At 40.3% G+C, this 16,004-nt stretch overlaps 1 protein-coding gene across 1 annotated transcript in view; it reads right to left on the minus strand.

Annotated features, from left to right (window-relative positions):
• Window positions 1-12,047, minus strand: part of LOC116108647 (probable LRR receptor-like serine/threonine-protein kinase At3g47570) — a 39,225-nt gene extending 27,178 nt beyond the window's left edge. The window contains exons 1-2 of the mRNA XM_031394893.1: window positions 11,961-12,047; window positions 9,975-11,889 (exon numbers count right to left, since the gene is read on the minus strand). Of these exons, the coding sequence (XP_031250753.1) occupies window positions 9,975-11,889; window positions 11,961-12,047 (2,002 nt within the window). The remainder of the gene's footprint in view (window positions 1-9,974; window positions 11,890-11,960) is intronic.
• Window positions 12,048-16,004: the final 3,957 nt, after the last annotated feature.

Consider the following 16,004-nt stretch of genomic DNA (forward strand, 5'->3'; position numbering starts at 1 on the left):
GTCTTCTCCTGGTGAGCCCCGAGGGGGCTCGAATTCATGGTATTCTACGGTTCGGATTTAAGGCGACCAACAATGAGTCCGAATACGAGGCTCTGCTCGCCGGGTTGCGACTCGCCAAAGAAATGGGTGCAACCGCGATCAGTATTTATAGCGACTCTATGCTGGTTGTCAACCAGATTCTAGGGGAATACCAAGCCAAGGAAGAGAACATGGTCCGCTACCTGAAAGAAGCTAAAGTCTATCTGGGGTCGTTTAAGCACTTTGAAATCGCTCAGATCCCCATGGAGAGCAATTATATAGCGGACGCCGTGGCAAAGATAGCCTCGTCGTTAAATTCAGAGGCTCCTGATAGCATTCCTATTCGTTTCGTCGATGCTCCGACTATCAGCTTGATCGAACAGGCCGTGAATGTGGTTCAGCCAGATTCCTGGATGACTCCCATTGCCCGGTACCTCAAGGATGGGACCTTGCCTAGCGATAAGGTCGAGGCAAGGGTCCTACGAGTAAGGTCTGCTCGTTTCACACTCATCGGGGATCAGCTCTACAAGAGAGGATTCAGTGCCCCTCTCCTCCGATGTGTAACTGGTGAAGAAGCAGACTACATCATGAGGGAAATTCACGAAGGGATCTGCGGTAACCACACAACAGCTCGATCTCTTGCGAACAAGGTTGTTCGTCAGGGATATTATTGGCCCCGAATCCAAGAAGATGCGCACAACTTTGTCAAGAAGTGTGACAAATGCCAGTGGTTCCCGAACATTCCGCGAGCCCTATCTCACGAGCTGATTACTATGTCTAGCCCCTGGCCGTTTTCCATGTGGGGGATCGACCTTATCGGCCCCATGTCAGTTGGAAAGGGAGGGGTCAAGTATGCCATGGTCGCGGTAGACTATTTCACAAAATGGGTTGAAGCCGAACCGCTAGCCGCGATCACGACCAGGAAGCTAAAGGACTTCATTTTCAAGAGCATAGTGTGCCGCTACAGAATTCCTCACACCCTCATCTCGGATAATGGAAAGCAATTCGATAATGAGGAGTTCAAGCAGTTCTGCGATGAGCTGGGCATCCATAAAAAATTTGCCTCAATCGCCAGACCGCAAGAGAATGGCCAAGTTGAAGCAGTCAACAAGACCATCAAGCACACTCTAAAGGCCAAGCTCGGGGCAGCCAAAGGAAATTGGGCTGACGATCTCCCCGAAGTCCTATGGGCATACAGGACAACTCCAAGAACCTCCACCTCGAAAACCCCATTTTCGCTAGCCTATGGCTGCGAAGCGATGATCCCTATCGAGGTCGGGGCCGGTTCTCTTCGGAGGGACCTGTACAATGAGGACGAAAACGAAGCACTTATGAAAGCAAGTTTGGATCTGGTCGAAGAACACCGTAACAAGGCTTCGCTAAGGATAGCAGCCTACCAGCAGCGAGCAAAAAGGTTCTTCGACTCAAAGGTCAGGCGAAGAGACTTCCAGGTCGGAGACCTTGTGCTAAAGGAAGTTCTCCTCGGGACCAGAGAGCCAAGTGCGGGGGTACTAGGACCTAACTGGGAAGGTCCATACCGGGTCGACAAAGTGATTAGACCGGGGACCTACCATCTCAAAAGATTGAACAGCTCCAAAGTACCCCGAGCTTGGAATGCCGAGCACCTCCGGCCATACTATCAGTAATCCCGAACTCAGCTCTCAGTTTTTATTAATTTCTTTTTATTACTTTGTTCGCTCAAAACAGTTCGCATGTGTTCTGTTCGCATGTAAGAGCTTGTATGTAATTGCTTATGTAAATCGCAATTGTAAATTGTACATATATATGAAAAAGCGAACTGCAATTGTAAAGAAAATATGTCTTCATTCATGTACAAAAAGTCAAAAGACCCGGTTACAATGGGAACAACTCATTATACTAAGGATGGTCGGGGGGATCCTTCGAGCCAGAACCACTTGCCTGGTCGGGTCCTTGAGCGGCCGCGGCAGTCTGGTCGTCCTCTTCGGCCATGATCCGCAAGGTCGCCTGCCAACCCTCCAGGAGGTCGGACAAGTCCAAATCTGGGTTCCTTGCTCGCAGAGTATAGATAGACCCGATCGCCCAGTCTGCGGCCTTTTCCTATAGCTCCTCTGACTGGTTCCGCATTTCTTCAGTCAAAGAAGCGATTCTCTCCCGAATCTCCTGGAGCTCGGCCTCAAGAGCTTGCCTTTCCTGTTCGAAGGCCTCCCTATCTTGCTCAGCTCGCTGAGCCCGTGCGAAGGTCGCCTGGAGCTCCTGATCCTTCTCTCCGACCTCTTTAGAGAGCCTGGCGGTTGTCCTTTGGAGTTCCTTAACTTCTTTCGCACGTCGATCGAGCTCCATCTTTTGGAAGTCCACTGTTCGTAAGGCATCGTCCTTTTGGCTCAGATACCTGCTCGCCGTTTCGAACGCCTGTGTCCTTTCCGCTTCGACGGACTCCAAGCTCTGCTTCAGCTTCGCGACCTCCTCCTTCAGGTCGCTTGTCTCCTTTGCGGCCCCCAGCCGCGTCCTTTCCATGGACATCCTCATCGCAAGCAACGCCTGCGAGCAAGATACGGGTTAGAAATAAATCAGAATGAAGTGCCAAGTACAGCTCGTTTACCTTGCTCAGATGCTGGAACGACGTGGTCATCATGTCGTCGCCCGTATCAGGGAACTCGTCGTATGACTCCGATAGCTCGCACTCGAGCAGGCCATAGACAATCGGCTGCAGGTACTCGGGCAGACTCCCCAATGAGTCTAGAACAGGCGCGTCCTTCGCCTTGTCAGCAGCAACCTCCCCGCTCACGGGCTCCTTGCCCGACCTCCTGGATTCCTGGTGCGACCTCAGAGGCTCTTCCTCAGATTCAGTCCCCGACTCTTCGGCCTGAATCTGTTTCCTCTTCTTCGACCTCTGGGCCTGTGCCTTCCGCTTTGGGTGAGCAGATGGCGCCTGAGCAACCTGTTCAGTCTTGGTCGTTTCTTGCGCAGGACGGGGCTGGGGAGAAGCGACTGTTCGCACCGGCTGAGCCGGAATAGGACGAGCAGCTTCGGCCGCTCTCTCTCTCCTCAATCGAGGGAAGACGAATGGTGCTCGGCGGGGCTGCCCGGACTCCTTTGGAGGTATCGTTTCTGCATTTAAGTTCGTTAGTAAACGAAATCATCCTACGACCAGAAGGGAACCAGTATAACTTACCTCCTGCGGGTTCTAAAGACGCCTTGTTGCTGAAAAAACCGTACTTCTGCAAGTTCGCGGTCGTCACAAGCTTCCTCGCGCCCCGACTCTCCTCGTCCAGTACTCCGAAAGATACGAGCCTATCTGGGTCGGCGAGCAGTGCTTGTTCGGTCGTTCTGTTAACTGCAAAAGGAAAAAGCAAGTCGTTATTACAGATCAGGCGAGCAGATAATGAACCCAGCGAAGAAAAACCTACTTGGATCCTGAAAGCGGCAGTAGCCGTCATAACAGAAGAAGAAGAACTTTGACTTGTAGGCCCCCGCATTGCTGGGATAGCTATGTATCCCCGCGGGAATGGTAGGTCGCCGAGACAAATAATACGAGTCCTTGTCCCTACTCTTCTTGAGGTAGTAGGCGACGCCGAGCTCCACCGCCGTTGGCTCGCCCAAGCCGTTCTCGCAGCATGCGATGTACATCGCGACAGCGATGAAATACGCGTTTGGCATCAGCTGCATCGGTGCGATCCCGAAATGATCCAGGACCGACCTGATGAAAGGATGGAGGGGAATCCTCCCCCCGCCCTTGAAGATCTCTTCAGAGATCGTGGCAAGGCCATCGGAAGGGCATCGTGACGACCTGGTATGGTCGAGAAACACCTCCGCGCGGACGTCAAACTGCCTTTTTATCCTATCGAATTCCTCTGAGGTGAGGACCGAGAAGACGTCAAGGGACGCGTCCTCGGGAACTTCCCGCAAGGACGAGCTAGCTCCTTCCTCGGGTCTGGATGTTGACGGTTCCATTCCAGTCTGCAACATCGACAAACACGGTCATTTAGGCCTTCATGTTTGTCCCGTGGACGGCAGGGGACAAATTCTTAAACCCTAACAGTAACTCGAGCAGCCGTCCACGGCTCGAATCTAATGACGACGTCACGTTTCTGGCGAAACACCAGGAGACCCAACGCCATCGCCCAACCAAGCAAATGCAAAGAAAAAGAGGAAGAAGAGAATCTTACCTTCTGGGATGAATAACCGAGACCGAAGCTCGTTTCAGTTGCCTGAGAAGTGCCGACTGGAAAAGAATGGTTTCTGGTTTGCAAAGGTTTGCCACTCGAAACAAAAGAAATTTCGGTGACCTCATCTGAAAAATGCGAGTTTTTATATGGATTGCGAATCGACGGTTACCACTCCCGGAACCGAAACGACAGCCCACTCTCTCTCCCCGCATTAAATGCGCCCCACGTCACATTAAATGCCGTGATAAGAGTCGTCGTTTCGAATGCGTTGCACAACTAATGCTGTCAAAACGGCGTCGGGTCAGCACGCGACGCATTTAATGTGTCTGACAAACGCTTTAACGCGTGCAGAGCGCCTGACAGCGCAGAATCAGGTTCATTGAATCTCTAAGGTACAGAAAGGAGCGTCCATCAGATCCAGGTCGGTATGATGAAGATTGTCAGGTCGCTTAGGCAAGGAGTTGCGCGAGATCATGTTCGCCAAGAGTCTTGTGCCGAGCTCATCCCATTCAGGTCGGAGCGACCAAAACCTCCAATGTGACTTAGTTTCCAAGGTTCGATCCTCAAACCTTAAAAACTATGGGGCTTCTGTTATGCTTGGGAAAATAAAGGGCTGACGTGGGAAAGTCACGTGAAGAGTGACCTGCTCCCGTCAGAGCAACACGCACACGTCAGGCCTGCCAAATGATATGGAGCTCACACGCGTCCATTTCCCTGCAATAAATCGTGCGAAGTCAGCTCGGGAAGAGAGGAATGGGACATAAAACCGGATTATATCCTGACAATCACACCAACCCATGGATTTAATGATGATTACACGCTTTAGTTTGATATAAAATGAAGAAGACCCCTTCATTAAGGGGATTCGGCCATTTTCATCCTGAGAAAAACTCTCTCTCTCTCCTGTAAACACATTTACTTTTTCCAACTCTATTGTAAGTCAGTCTGCTGTTGCGACCTGACCCACACTAATATCAATACAAATCAGTGGACGTAGGACTTGCTACCTTAGCATCCGAACCATTTAAAAAACTCCCTTTGCATTTATTTCGCTTTATATTTTCATTATCACGTGTGTTTCTTAGCTAATCAACGTTACGCACGTGACAATTTGGTTGGTGCCAAAAACGAGCATCAACAGATAGGTTGCCTAGAGAGGATGGTACATATGTAGAGAAATTGTTCTCACTGACCAGCAAAACTTGTAGCTTTTGAAGATTCCCAATACTGTTGGGAATATGGCCCGTGAATCGGTTCATCCATAGTTTTAAAACTTCCAAGTTAACAAGATTGCCTACTCCTGTTGGAATTTTTCCAAACATTTTATTGTTTGCAATAGCTGGTAATCTGAGTTGGGTCGACAAATTTCCTATAACGTCTGGCAACATACCTCCAAATTTATTACCACTAATATCCAGTACCTCTAAGCTCGTAGCATTTTGTAAAGAATTGAGAAACTTCAAGTCATCTTCTTTCCCATTTCCTAATTGATTACCAAAAATTCTAAATCTATGCAGTTTATGTAGGTTCTCGAACGTGGGCACCTTTCCACTAAATCTATTTCTTTCAATCCCAAGTCTCATTAGATTTGAAGCATTGGATATTGAAGGAGGAATGGGTCCGGTAAATTGGTTTAGGCCAACACTTAGCACTTCAAGGTTAGGAAGAGTGAAGCCTACGTCTAAGGGTAGACTCCCCTGAAGTTGGTTCAACTCAAAACCGATATTTGCAAGCGAAGATATATTGTAGATTGAGGGAGGAATAGTACCTGAGAGCTTATTTACTCCAAATGCAATAAATTGAATCCTCTTCAACCGACCCAATGTTGCTGGAATTCCTCTTACAAATTGATTTCTACATGCTGAAAGTATCTCAAGGGATGACAAATTTCCGAAGGAAGGAGGCACTTCTTCTGACAGATTGTTGAAGAGTAAATAGTCCAGGGAGCTTTGATAAATATCCAAGCTCCCCTGGAAGTTTCCCAACCATCTTATTATTGCCAACACTAAACGATTCAAGGTTGGCACAACCTGATAAGTTGCTAGGAATTTCCCCTCCAATTGAATTATTTTCCAGGCCTAAAAATTGTAACCTGAACAAATAGCCAATCTCGTGAGGGATTTCATTGCGGAAGCTGTTGTTATTGAGATTCAAAACTCTAAGAACACTTAGATTTTCAATAGATGGTAAAAGAGACCCCTCCAATTTTGAATGAGGAAGACGTAATCTGGTCACCCTTTGGTGACGTCGACTGCATGTAACGCCCTCCCATTGGCAAAAGTGATTGGAATCATTCCATGAGCTCAAAACCTGAAGAGGATCATTAGTTGCTTTTGCCTTGAATTCAAGCAATGCAAGTCTATCAGTTTCATTGCCTTTGAGCACAGAACTGGCAGAAGCAACTGAACGACAAGATAGCAGGCTTGACCAAAATAAAAGCAGCAGATAAAAGCTAACTGAGCAAAAAACTATTCGACTCAGCATTGAACTACAAAATTAAGAAATCCCACTTGACAAGATAGCTTCACAGGCTAGGAACTTATAGGCACTTAGGAAAGGCTACAAGTCATGTAGTGTGCATTGAATATTGAACCAATCTGATGCAAATGGCCAGAACCGTGAGCTTGACTCACTTTTTTTATAGTACTGGAGACGTGAATATCTTCAAGAAAGTAAGTATTTTCCCCAAAGAATTATAGAAATTTGTCAATACACGTTCATTGCTTGCACCACACTGTAACACAACATCCTCGTTGAAGAAAGTTTTGGTAATATAATTATCTAGGATCCTGAATCTCATTTATAGTGGGGTTTCTTTTTTCAATTGTTGATTATAGGTGGAGTTCACTACACTCTCCTTTCTCAGGAAATTGTATTGTATGTCACTGTATGAATTCAATCTTCAATTTTAGTAGGCTGTGGGTAGATCTTATTTTTGGTTCTGCGCATGCCCAATTATCATGTTCCTTTTTGGTTTTATTTTTTTTTTGGTGGACATTTCCTGTGTAAGACTAACAAGAATAAATATCCACTCCCAGAAATCCAGTTTATTGTAAAATTTATAGTCACACCAATGAAGTGAAATACAAGAGTCATTGTAGGATAGGTTTAAATTGTCCAAAGAGAAAAATCTCCAAGAATTTCAGAACATGCTTGACAAATTGTTAAAAGAAAGATCAATGTTTTGAATACCTCTTAAAGAACTCAAAGAATAAGGTATAAATCTACGAAAGAAGTTTCTCTTCTCAATGGAGCTTCCTTGATAATCAGTTCTTCCGAAGTCCAACGTCACTATTTGTAAAATTTTAAATTCATCAATAACACAATTCTTTTTCTGAAATATAACAGAAAGCTATCTTTTGAAATTAAAATTTTCACTATAACAATTCTCTGTTCTGATAAAAAAACAAAAAAAAGAAATATGTTTTCGGATGCTATGCAACATTACATATCCAGAACAGAACAGTCTGAGCTATACAGTAATACCATAACTAAAATACCAACTAATTGAGGGGTATCTTCCACAAAGAATCATAGAATGTTGCAATAATATATATGCTCCATAAAGATCAAATTTTCCATGGAAATACATATTTGTTAAATAATAATACTAGAAAAAAATGAATACTGTAAAATTGAAAAATCAACATCATAAATACTCAGTAAATGAGATTTAAATGATAAGAATTTTCAAATTAATTTATAGCATAAGAATTTGCTCACATAGTTGTTATACTTAATGTTACTCTCTGATCTTAAAGTATAAACCACAATATTTTTTTATGATTTGGAAATTCTTGAATGAGAAATCTCATAAAATAATTACGACTTTTAATTGAGCACTTAGTGGAACTCTCGGCTCAAGTTTAGTCAATGTAAATCTGATTTAAGACGAAGACTTGACTCATTGTACATGACTTTATTAAAGATTTCTGGATAAATTTGGTTGAGTGGTCTAGTTCATTGAACGACCTCAACATTTTTACAATTATCAATCATGAAATCCACTTTTCAAGTACAGCTCATGTACTTTTTTCATAATATATGTTAATTCAATGTTTGATGACGAGTGTGATACTTGAATCCAAAGATAAAGTAGTGAATGTGAACTTAATAAGACTGCTTCCCAAGCTACGAACTTATAGGCCTTTAGGAAATATAAAATTAAGAATTCTGATGAAGTGGGTTGACTTCTAGCTGCCATCCTAGTTTCATTTGTTTAATGGCATTCTTAATCTTCACTTTAAATCTATTAATCAAATCCTTCAATTACGTTACGCGTATACAGGGACTCTCCCACTCTGATATGAAGAGAAATGAGTCAGCTCTGATATCTGAAGACAAACATGTCAATTCTGTAACACCTCTCTTAATACTACGATTGTTCAAAAATCAAATATACTAAACAAAAAATCAGAATCAGTTAGAATTTTGGTTTAGTGTTAATTGATTTCTCAGAGGCAGTATTGTTCCATAGAATCTTCTTAGAGTCGGTGCACCATCTTGTCGATTTCATCCAATTGAAAACAAGCGATTCCGTGAATGGCTGTTCTTTTCACGTGTTGCGCTCTTTGGCCTAAAATGGACGTTCTGCAAAAGCTTCAACCAGTTATGCATCCAATGTCCAAACCTGCTCATAAAATATTGATCCGTCAACCCATTTTTCAAAACACTTTCCAGTGCTTAGTGCTAGACAAACGAAATCCGTCAATTTAGCAGTTCATTTTTTAATTTCCAGTGGAACCAACTCTCATATCCGTCTCAGTCTAGGTGATTACAATTATCCAGGATCGTGAATCTCATTTATAGTGGAATCCTTTTTTCAATTGATTATAGGCGGAGCTCACTATACTCTCCTTTCTCGGGAAATTGTATTGTATGTGCCTGTATGAATTCAATCTTAAATTTACGCTGAATTAACTAACAACGTGTTTGAGAATTTTAGTAGGTTGTGGGTAGACCTTATTTTTGTTTCTGAGCATGCCCAATTAACATGTTCCTTTTTTTTTTTTTTTTTGGTGGACATTTCCTGTGTAAAACTAACAAGAATAAAGATGATTCTTCAACTGCAACCTAGGCAAAAAATGTCCAGTCCCAGAAATCCAGTTTATTATAAATAATTCTTTATTTCAGAACTTGGTAAAAAATAAAATTACATTCCTTTATAACATATTGCGAGTTGAACATTGTTTAACAGACCTTATTCTAAAATTGTATAAGACATTTAATTATAAAACGCAAGAAAATTACTCATACAGTTACAGTAGCCTCTGACCCTGTCCTGGAGTTTTTAGAAGTTTTTTCTTGATAGAATGCAACTGGACTGTAACATCATCCATGTTCGTCCTTTCACTCGGAGACCTTGAAGAGCAAGTGACTCCAATTCCAAATATCGAAATCAAGCACTCCCGAACGCTGTGACTTTTCAGGCTTGTCTGTCCTTCTTCTATATCCTGAAGAAGAAATGGGTCCACTATTTCAATGACTCCTTCAGGGATAGCTGCCTTCACAAAATTATGAAGATTTAGATTCCCATTAAACATATCATCCGTTGGCCTCTTCCCTGTAAACGTCTCCAATAAGAGTATGCCATAACTGTACACATCACCATGAGTTGAAACCTCGCTTCCCATACTATACTCTGCAATTGGAAATATTATATATATGTACAAAGAACCTCCCCATAAATAATATAGCTTGTATAACCACATTTTCTATAGAATTTTTTAGGAGGTAAAATTGAGAAAAGAAATACGAGAGTCATATGAATGAATTTTGAGGAATGATAAAATAGTTAAAAGTATTTACCTGGAGCAGCATAACCAACAGTTCCTCTTACACCAATGGAGCTTGTTTGATTACTTGAAAGACTATGGGTGCCCTCTGGAAGGAATCTTGCCAATCCAAAGTCACCTACATGTGCTGTCAACTCATCGTCAAGAAGAACATTGCTTGGCTTGAGATCGCAATGAACCATTGGTGTTTGGCCATGGTTATGAAGATAATCCACTGCACAAGCAACATTGATAGCAATATCAAGTCTTTGTAGAAAGTTTAGATTCCTCGGCGCCTCTTGTAAGACATCTGTAGTTACATTGGGATGCAACCACTCCTCCAAGCTCCCATTAACCATAAACTCGTAGATCAAAGCCTTGAAATCATTTCCTTGGAAATCAACACTTGCACAAGCAGATATTATTTTGACAAGATTTCGATGTCTGATACTTCTCAAGGCTTCACATTCAGCCAAGAAACTCCTGGAAGCTCCTCGATGTTGAAGGTTAAGAACTTTCACTGCCACTACCATTTCGTTATGGTCTAGGATTCCCTTATACACATAACCAAAACTCCCAGAACCAATCAAATTTTCTGAAGAGAACCTAGCAGTTGCTTTCAATAGATTCTCATAGGACACTTGCAGAAATGAAGCTAACAATGGTGATGCAGAAGAGGAATTCCTTTTTGTTCTTCTCCACCAGCGAATAATTATCAAACATAACATCATAGCCAGCAACAAAATTCCAACAACTATAGGAATTATCACTTTTTTTGAAACAGATTGAGTTTGCTTTGATCTTTTGATAGGACAATTGGATAAATGTAACTCAGTTATGCCACCACAAAGTTTATCGTTTCCTAAAAGTGAAATAGCACTTGCGTTGTTGAAGACTCCTACGATTGGCACTTCACCCTCGAAGTCATTGTTAGATAAATTTAAGTACATCAAAAAGGGAAAGTTCACTAAAAAATTGGGTATTTGGCCAGACAAGTTGTTGGATGAAAGATCAAGATAGTCAATGCCTCTCAAAGAACTCAAGGTGGATGGAATATTCCCTTGAAAGAAATTACCATCCATGACTAGTTGTTGCAAGCAAACACAACTGCCTAAACTATTAGGAATTTCACCAGACAATTTATTTTCAGATATATCTAGACTTGCCAAATTTATTAGGTTACCGACATTTGAGGGCAGGGAACCAGTCAATTGGTTTAGAGATAGATCAAAATAAATTGACAAGGATGAGAGACCAGTTACTTCAGGGGGTATGACACCACTTAGATTGTTACAAGAGAGATCTAAATATTCTAAACTAGTGCATCTCCCTAGACTTAATGGAATGGTCCCCTGTAAGTTGTTTCTGTCTAATCTAAGCAAGTTTAACAATGTTAGATTGCCTAGAGAAGATGGTATATCCCCAGAGAACCTATTCTCTTCGACCATCAAAAGATGTAGCTTATGAAGATTCCCAATATTGTTGGGAATATGGCCCGTGAATTGGTTCCCGCATAGATCTAAAACCTCCAAGTTGACAAGATTGCCTATACCTGTTGGGATTTTTCCAAACATTTGATTGTTTTCAACAATTAGAAATCTGAGTTGGGTCGACAAGTTTCCTATAACGTCTGGCAACATAACCCCAAATCTGTTATCACCAATATGAAGTATCTCTAAGCTCGTAGCATTTTTCAAAGAATTGAGAAACTTCAAGTCATCTTCTTCCCCATGTCCTAACTGATTGCCATAAATATTAACCATCTTTAGTTTCTGTAGGTTCTCCAACGTGGGCACCTTTCCACTAAATCTATTTGTTTCAATCCCAAGTTCCCTTAGATTTGAGGCATTGGATATTGAAGGAGGAATGGGTCCGGTAAATTGGTTCCCACCAACCATTAGCACTTCAAGGTTAGGAAGAGTGAAGCCTAGGTCTAAGGGTAGACTCCCCTGAAGTTGGTTCAACACAAAACAGAAAATTACAAGTGAAGATATATTGTAGATTGAGGGAGGAATAGTACCTGATAGCTTATTTCCTCCAACTCAATAAGCTGAATCCTCTTCAACTGACCTAGTGTTGCTGGAATTCTTCCATCAAATTGATTCATTGAGCCCGAAAGTATCTCAAGGATGACAAATTTCCGAAGGAAGGTGACTTCTCTGACAGATTGTTGCGAATTACATAGAGTTCACGGAGCTTTGCCAAAGAGCCAAGCTCCCCTGGAAGTTTCCCACCATCTTATTATTACCGACGGTAGCCACTTCAAGGTTGGCACAACCTGATAATTTCTAGGAATTTCCCCTCCAAATGAATTTTTATCCAGGTTAAATTTGTAACCTAACAAATAGCCAATCTCGTGAGGGATTTCATTGCGAAACTGTTGTTATGAGATTCAAAACCCTAAGAAAACTCAGATTTCCAATAGAGGGAATAAGACCCCTCCAATTTTGAATGAGAAAGGTAATCTGGTCACCCTTTGGTGACGCCGACTGCATGTAATGCCCTCCCATTGGCAAAAGTGATTGGAATCATTCCATGAGCTCAACACCTGAAGAGGATCATGATTACTTTAGCCTTGAATTCAAGCAATGCAAGTCTATCAGTTTCATTCTTGCCTTTGAGCACAGAACTGGCAGAAGCAACTGAACCAAAGATAGAGGCTTGACAAAAAAAAACAGCAGATAAAGCTAACTGAGCAAAAAACTATTCGACTAGCATGAACTATGAATTAAGAAACTCCACTTGAAAGATAGCTTCACAGGCTAGGAACTTATAGGCACTCAGGAAAGGCTACAAGTCATGTAGTGTGTATTGAATATTGAACCAGTCTGATGCAAATGGCCAGAACCGTGAGCGTGACTCACACTTTTTTTTATAGTACGGGAGATGGAATATGTTCAAGAAAAGTCACATAATGAGCAAAAGTATTATTTTCCCTAAGAATTATAGAAATTTGCAATGCACGTTCATTGCTTGCACTACAATGTAACACAACATCCTCGTTGAAGAAAGTTTTGGTAATATAATTACTAGATCGTGAATCTCATTTATAGTGGGGTTTCATTTTTCAATTGTTGATTATAGTGGAGTTCACTATACTCTCCTTTCTCAGGAATGTATTGTATGTCACTGTATGAATTCAATCTTCAATTTATGCTAAATTAACTAATAACATGTTTGAGAATTTTGAAGGTTGTGGGTAGATCTTATTTTTGGTTCTGTCTGCGCATGCCCAATTACATGTTCCTTTTTGGTTTTATTTTTTAATTTTTGGTGGACATTTCCTGTGTAAGACTAACAAGAATAATATGATTCTCACTCCTGCAACCTAGCCCAAAATACACCCCCAGAAATCCAGTTTATTGTAAAATTTATAGTCACACAAATGAAGTGAAATAGAAGTCATTGAAGGATAGGTTTAAATTGTCCAAAGAGAAAAATCTCCAAGAATTTCGAACTGGCTACCAATTGTTAAAAGAAAGATCAATGTTTTGAATCCTCTTAAAGAACTCAAAATTAAGGTATAAATCTAGAAAGAAGTTTCTCTCTCAATGGAGCTTCCTTGATAATCATTTTTCCAGTCCAACGTCACTATTTGTAAAATTTTGAAATATAACGAAAGCTTCTTTTGAAATTAAAATTTTCACTGTACAATTCTCTGTTCTGAGAAAAAAAAAAAAAACAGTAAAAAGAAATATGTTTTGGATGCTATGCAACATTACATATCCAAAACAGAACAGTCTGAGCTATACAGTAATACTTAACTAAATTACCAACTAATTGAGGGTATGTTTATGGTGTGTTCATCTTCATGTATCGAGTTTCCACAATTTTCTTTTTCATCAAACGAGCTCAGATTCAACATCATCGATTTTCATCGTTATAGGCATTGAAGAACAGACCAATCACGATGCATGTTGGTGTTCCAGAGATTGATGAGTTGTTACTAACGGCAATCACTTCTTCTTTTGACTTTGATACAGAGGTGTGAATATCTTCCACAAAGAATCATAGAATTTGCAATAATATATATGTTCCATAAAGATCAAATTTTCCATGGAAATACATATTGTTAAATAATAATACTAAAAAAATGAGTCTGTAAATTTGAAAATCAACATAATAAACTCATAAATGAGATTTAAATGATAAGAATTTTCAAATTAATTTATACATAAGAATTTGCTCACATAGTTGTTATACTAATGTACTCTCTGATCTTAAAGTATAAACCACATATTTTTTTTATGATTTGGAAATTCTTGAAGAGAAATCTCATAAAATAATTACGACTTTTATTGAGCCTTAGTGGAACTCTCGGCTCAGGTTTAGTCAATGAAATCTGATTTAAGACGAAGACTTGACTCATTGTACATGACTTATTAAAGATTTCTGGATAAATTTGGTTGAGTGGTCTAGTTCATTGAACGACCTCAACATTTTTGCAATTATCAATCATGAAATCCACTTTTCAAGTACAGCTCATGTACTTTTTTCAGAATAATGTTATCCAAGTTTTGATGACGAGTGTGATACTTGAATCCAAAGATAAAGTAGTGAATGTGAACTTAATAAGACTGCTTCCCAAGCTACGAACTTATAGGCCTTCAGGAATATAAATTAAGAATTCTGATGAAGTGGGTTAACTTCAGCTGCCATCCGAGTTTATTTGTTTAATGGCATTCTTAATCTTCACTTTAAATCTTTAATCAAATCCTTCAATTCTGTAACACCTCTCTTAATACTACGATTGTTCAAAAATCAATATACTAAACAAAAATCAGAATCAGTTAGAATTTTGTTTAGTGTTAATTGATTTCTCGAGGCAGTATTGTTCCATGAATCTTATTAGAGTCAGTGCACCATCTTGTCGATTTTATCCAATTGAAAACAAGCGATTCCGTGAATGGCTGTTCTTTTCACGTGTTGCTTGCTTTGGCCTAAAATGGACGTTCTGCAAAAGCTTCACCAGTTTATGCATCCAAAGTCCAAACTTGCTCATAAAATATTGATCCGTCAACCCATTTTTAAAAACTTTCCAGTGCTTAGTGCTAGACAACGAAATCCGTCAATTTAGCAGTTCATTTTTTTAATTTCCAGTGGAACAACTCTCATATCCGTCTCAGTCAGTAATTATAATATCCAGGATCGTGAATCTCATTTATAGTGAGTTCTTTTCAATTGTTGATTATAGGTGGAGTTCTCTATAAACTCCTTTCTCAGGAAATCGTATTGCTGTGCTTGTATGAATTCAACTTCAATTTATGCTAAATTAACTAACAACGTGTTTGAGAATTTTATAGATGTGTGGTAGATCTTATTCTTGGCTCTGAGCATGCCCAATTAACATGTTCCTTTTTGGTTTTTTTATTTTTTGGTGCATTTGCTGTGTAGACTAACAAGAATAAGATGATATCTTCAACTGCAACCTAGCAAAAATGTCCACTCCCAAAATCTAATTTATCGTAAAATTTATGGTCACACCACACCAAGTGAAATAGAAGAGTCATTGAAGGATAGGTTTAGAATGTCCAAAGAGGTCTCCAAGAATTTCAGAACATGTAGACAAATTGTTAAAAGAAAGATCAATGTTTTGAATATCTCTAAAAGAACTCAGATTGAGGTATAATCTCTGAAAGAGTTTCTCTACTCAATTGAGCTATCTTGATAATCAGTTTTTCCCAAGGCTAATGTCACTATTTGTAAATTTAAATTCACAATAACACAATTCATTTTCTGAAATATACAGAAAGCTATCTTTTGAAATTAAAATTTCACTGTAACAATTCCTGTTTTGAAAAAAAAAAAAAAAAAAAAGAAAAAAGAAATATGTTTTCGGATGCTAGCAACATTACATATCCAAAACAGAACATCTGAGCTATACAGTAATACTATAACTAAAATACCAACTAATTGAAGGTAGTTTTTATGGTGTATTCTTCATGTATACGAGTTTCCACAAGTTTCTTTTCATCAAACGCAGCCCAGATTCAACATCATCGTTTTCATCCTTTCTCTTGGAACTTCAGCAGAACAAGCAACTGTATTTTCAAGTATTTTGCTT

Source organism: Pistacia vera, unplaced genomic scaffold (genome assembly GCF_008641045.1).
Source record: "Pistacia vera cultivar Batoury unplaced genomic scaffold, PisVer_v2 Contig567, whole genome shotgun sequence".
Taxonomy (NCBI): Eukaryota; Viridiplantae; Streptophyta; class Magnoliopsida; order Sapindales; family Anacardiaceae; genus Pistacia; species Pistacia vera.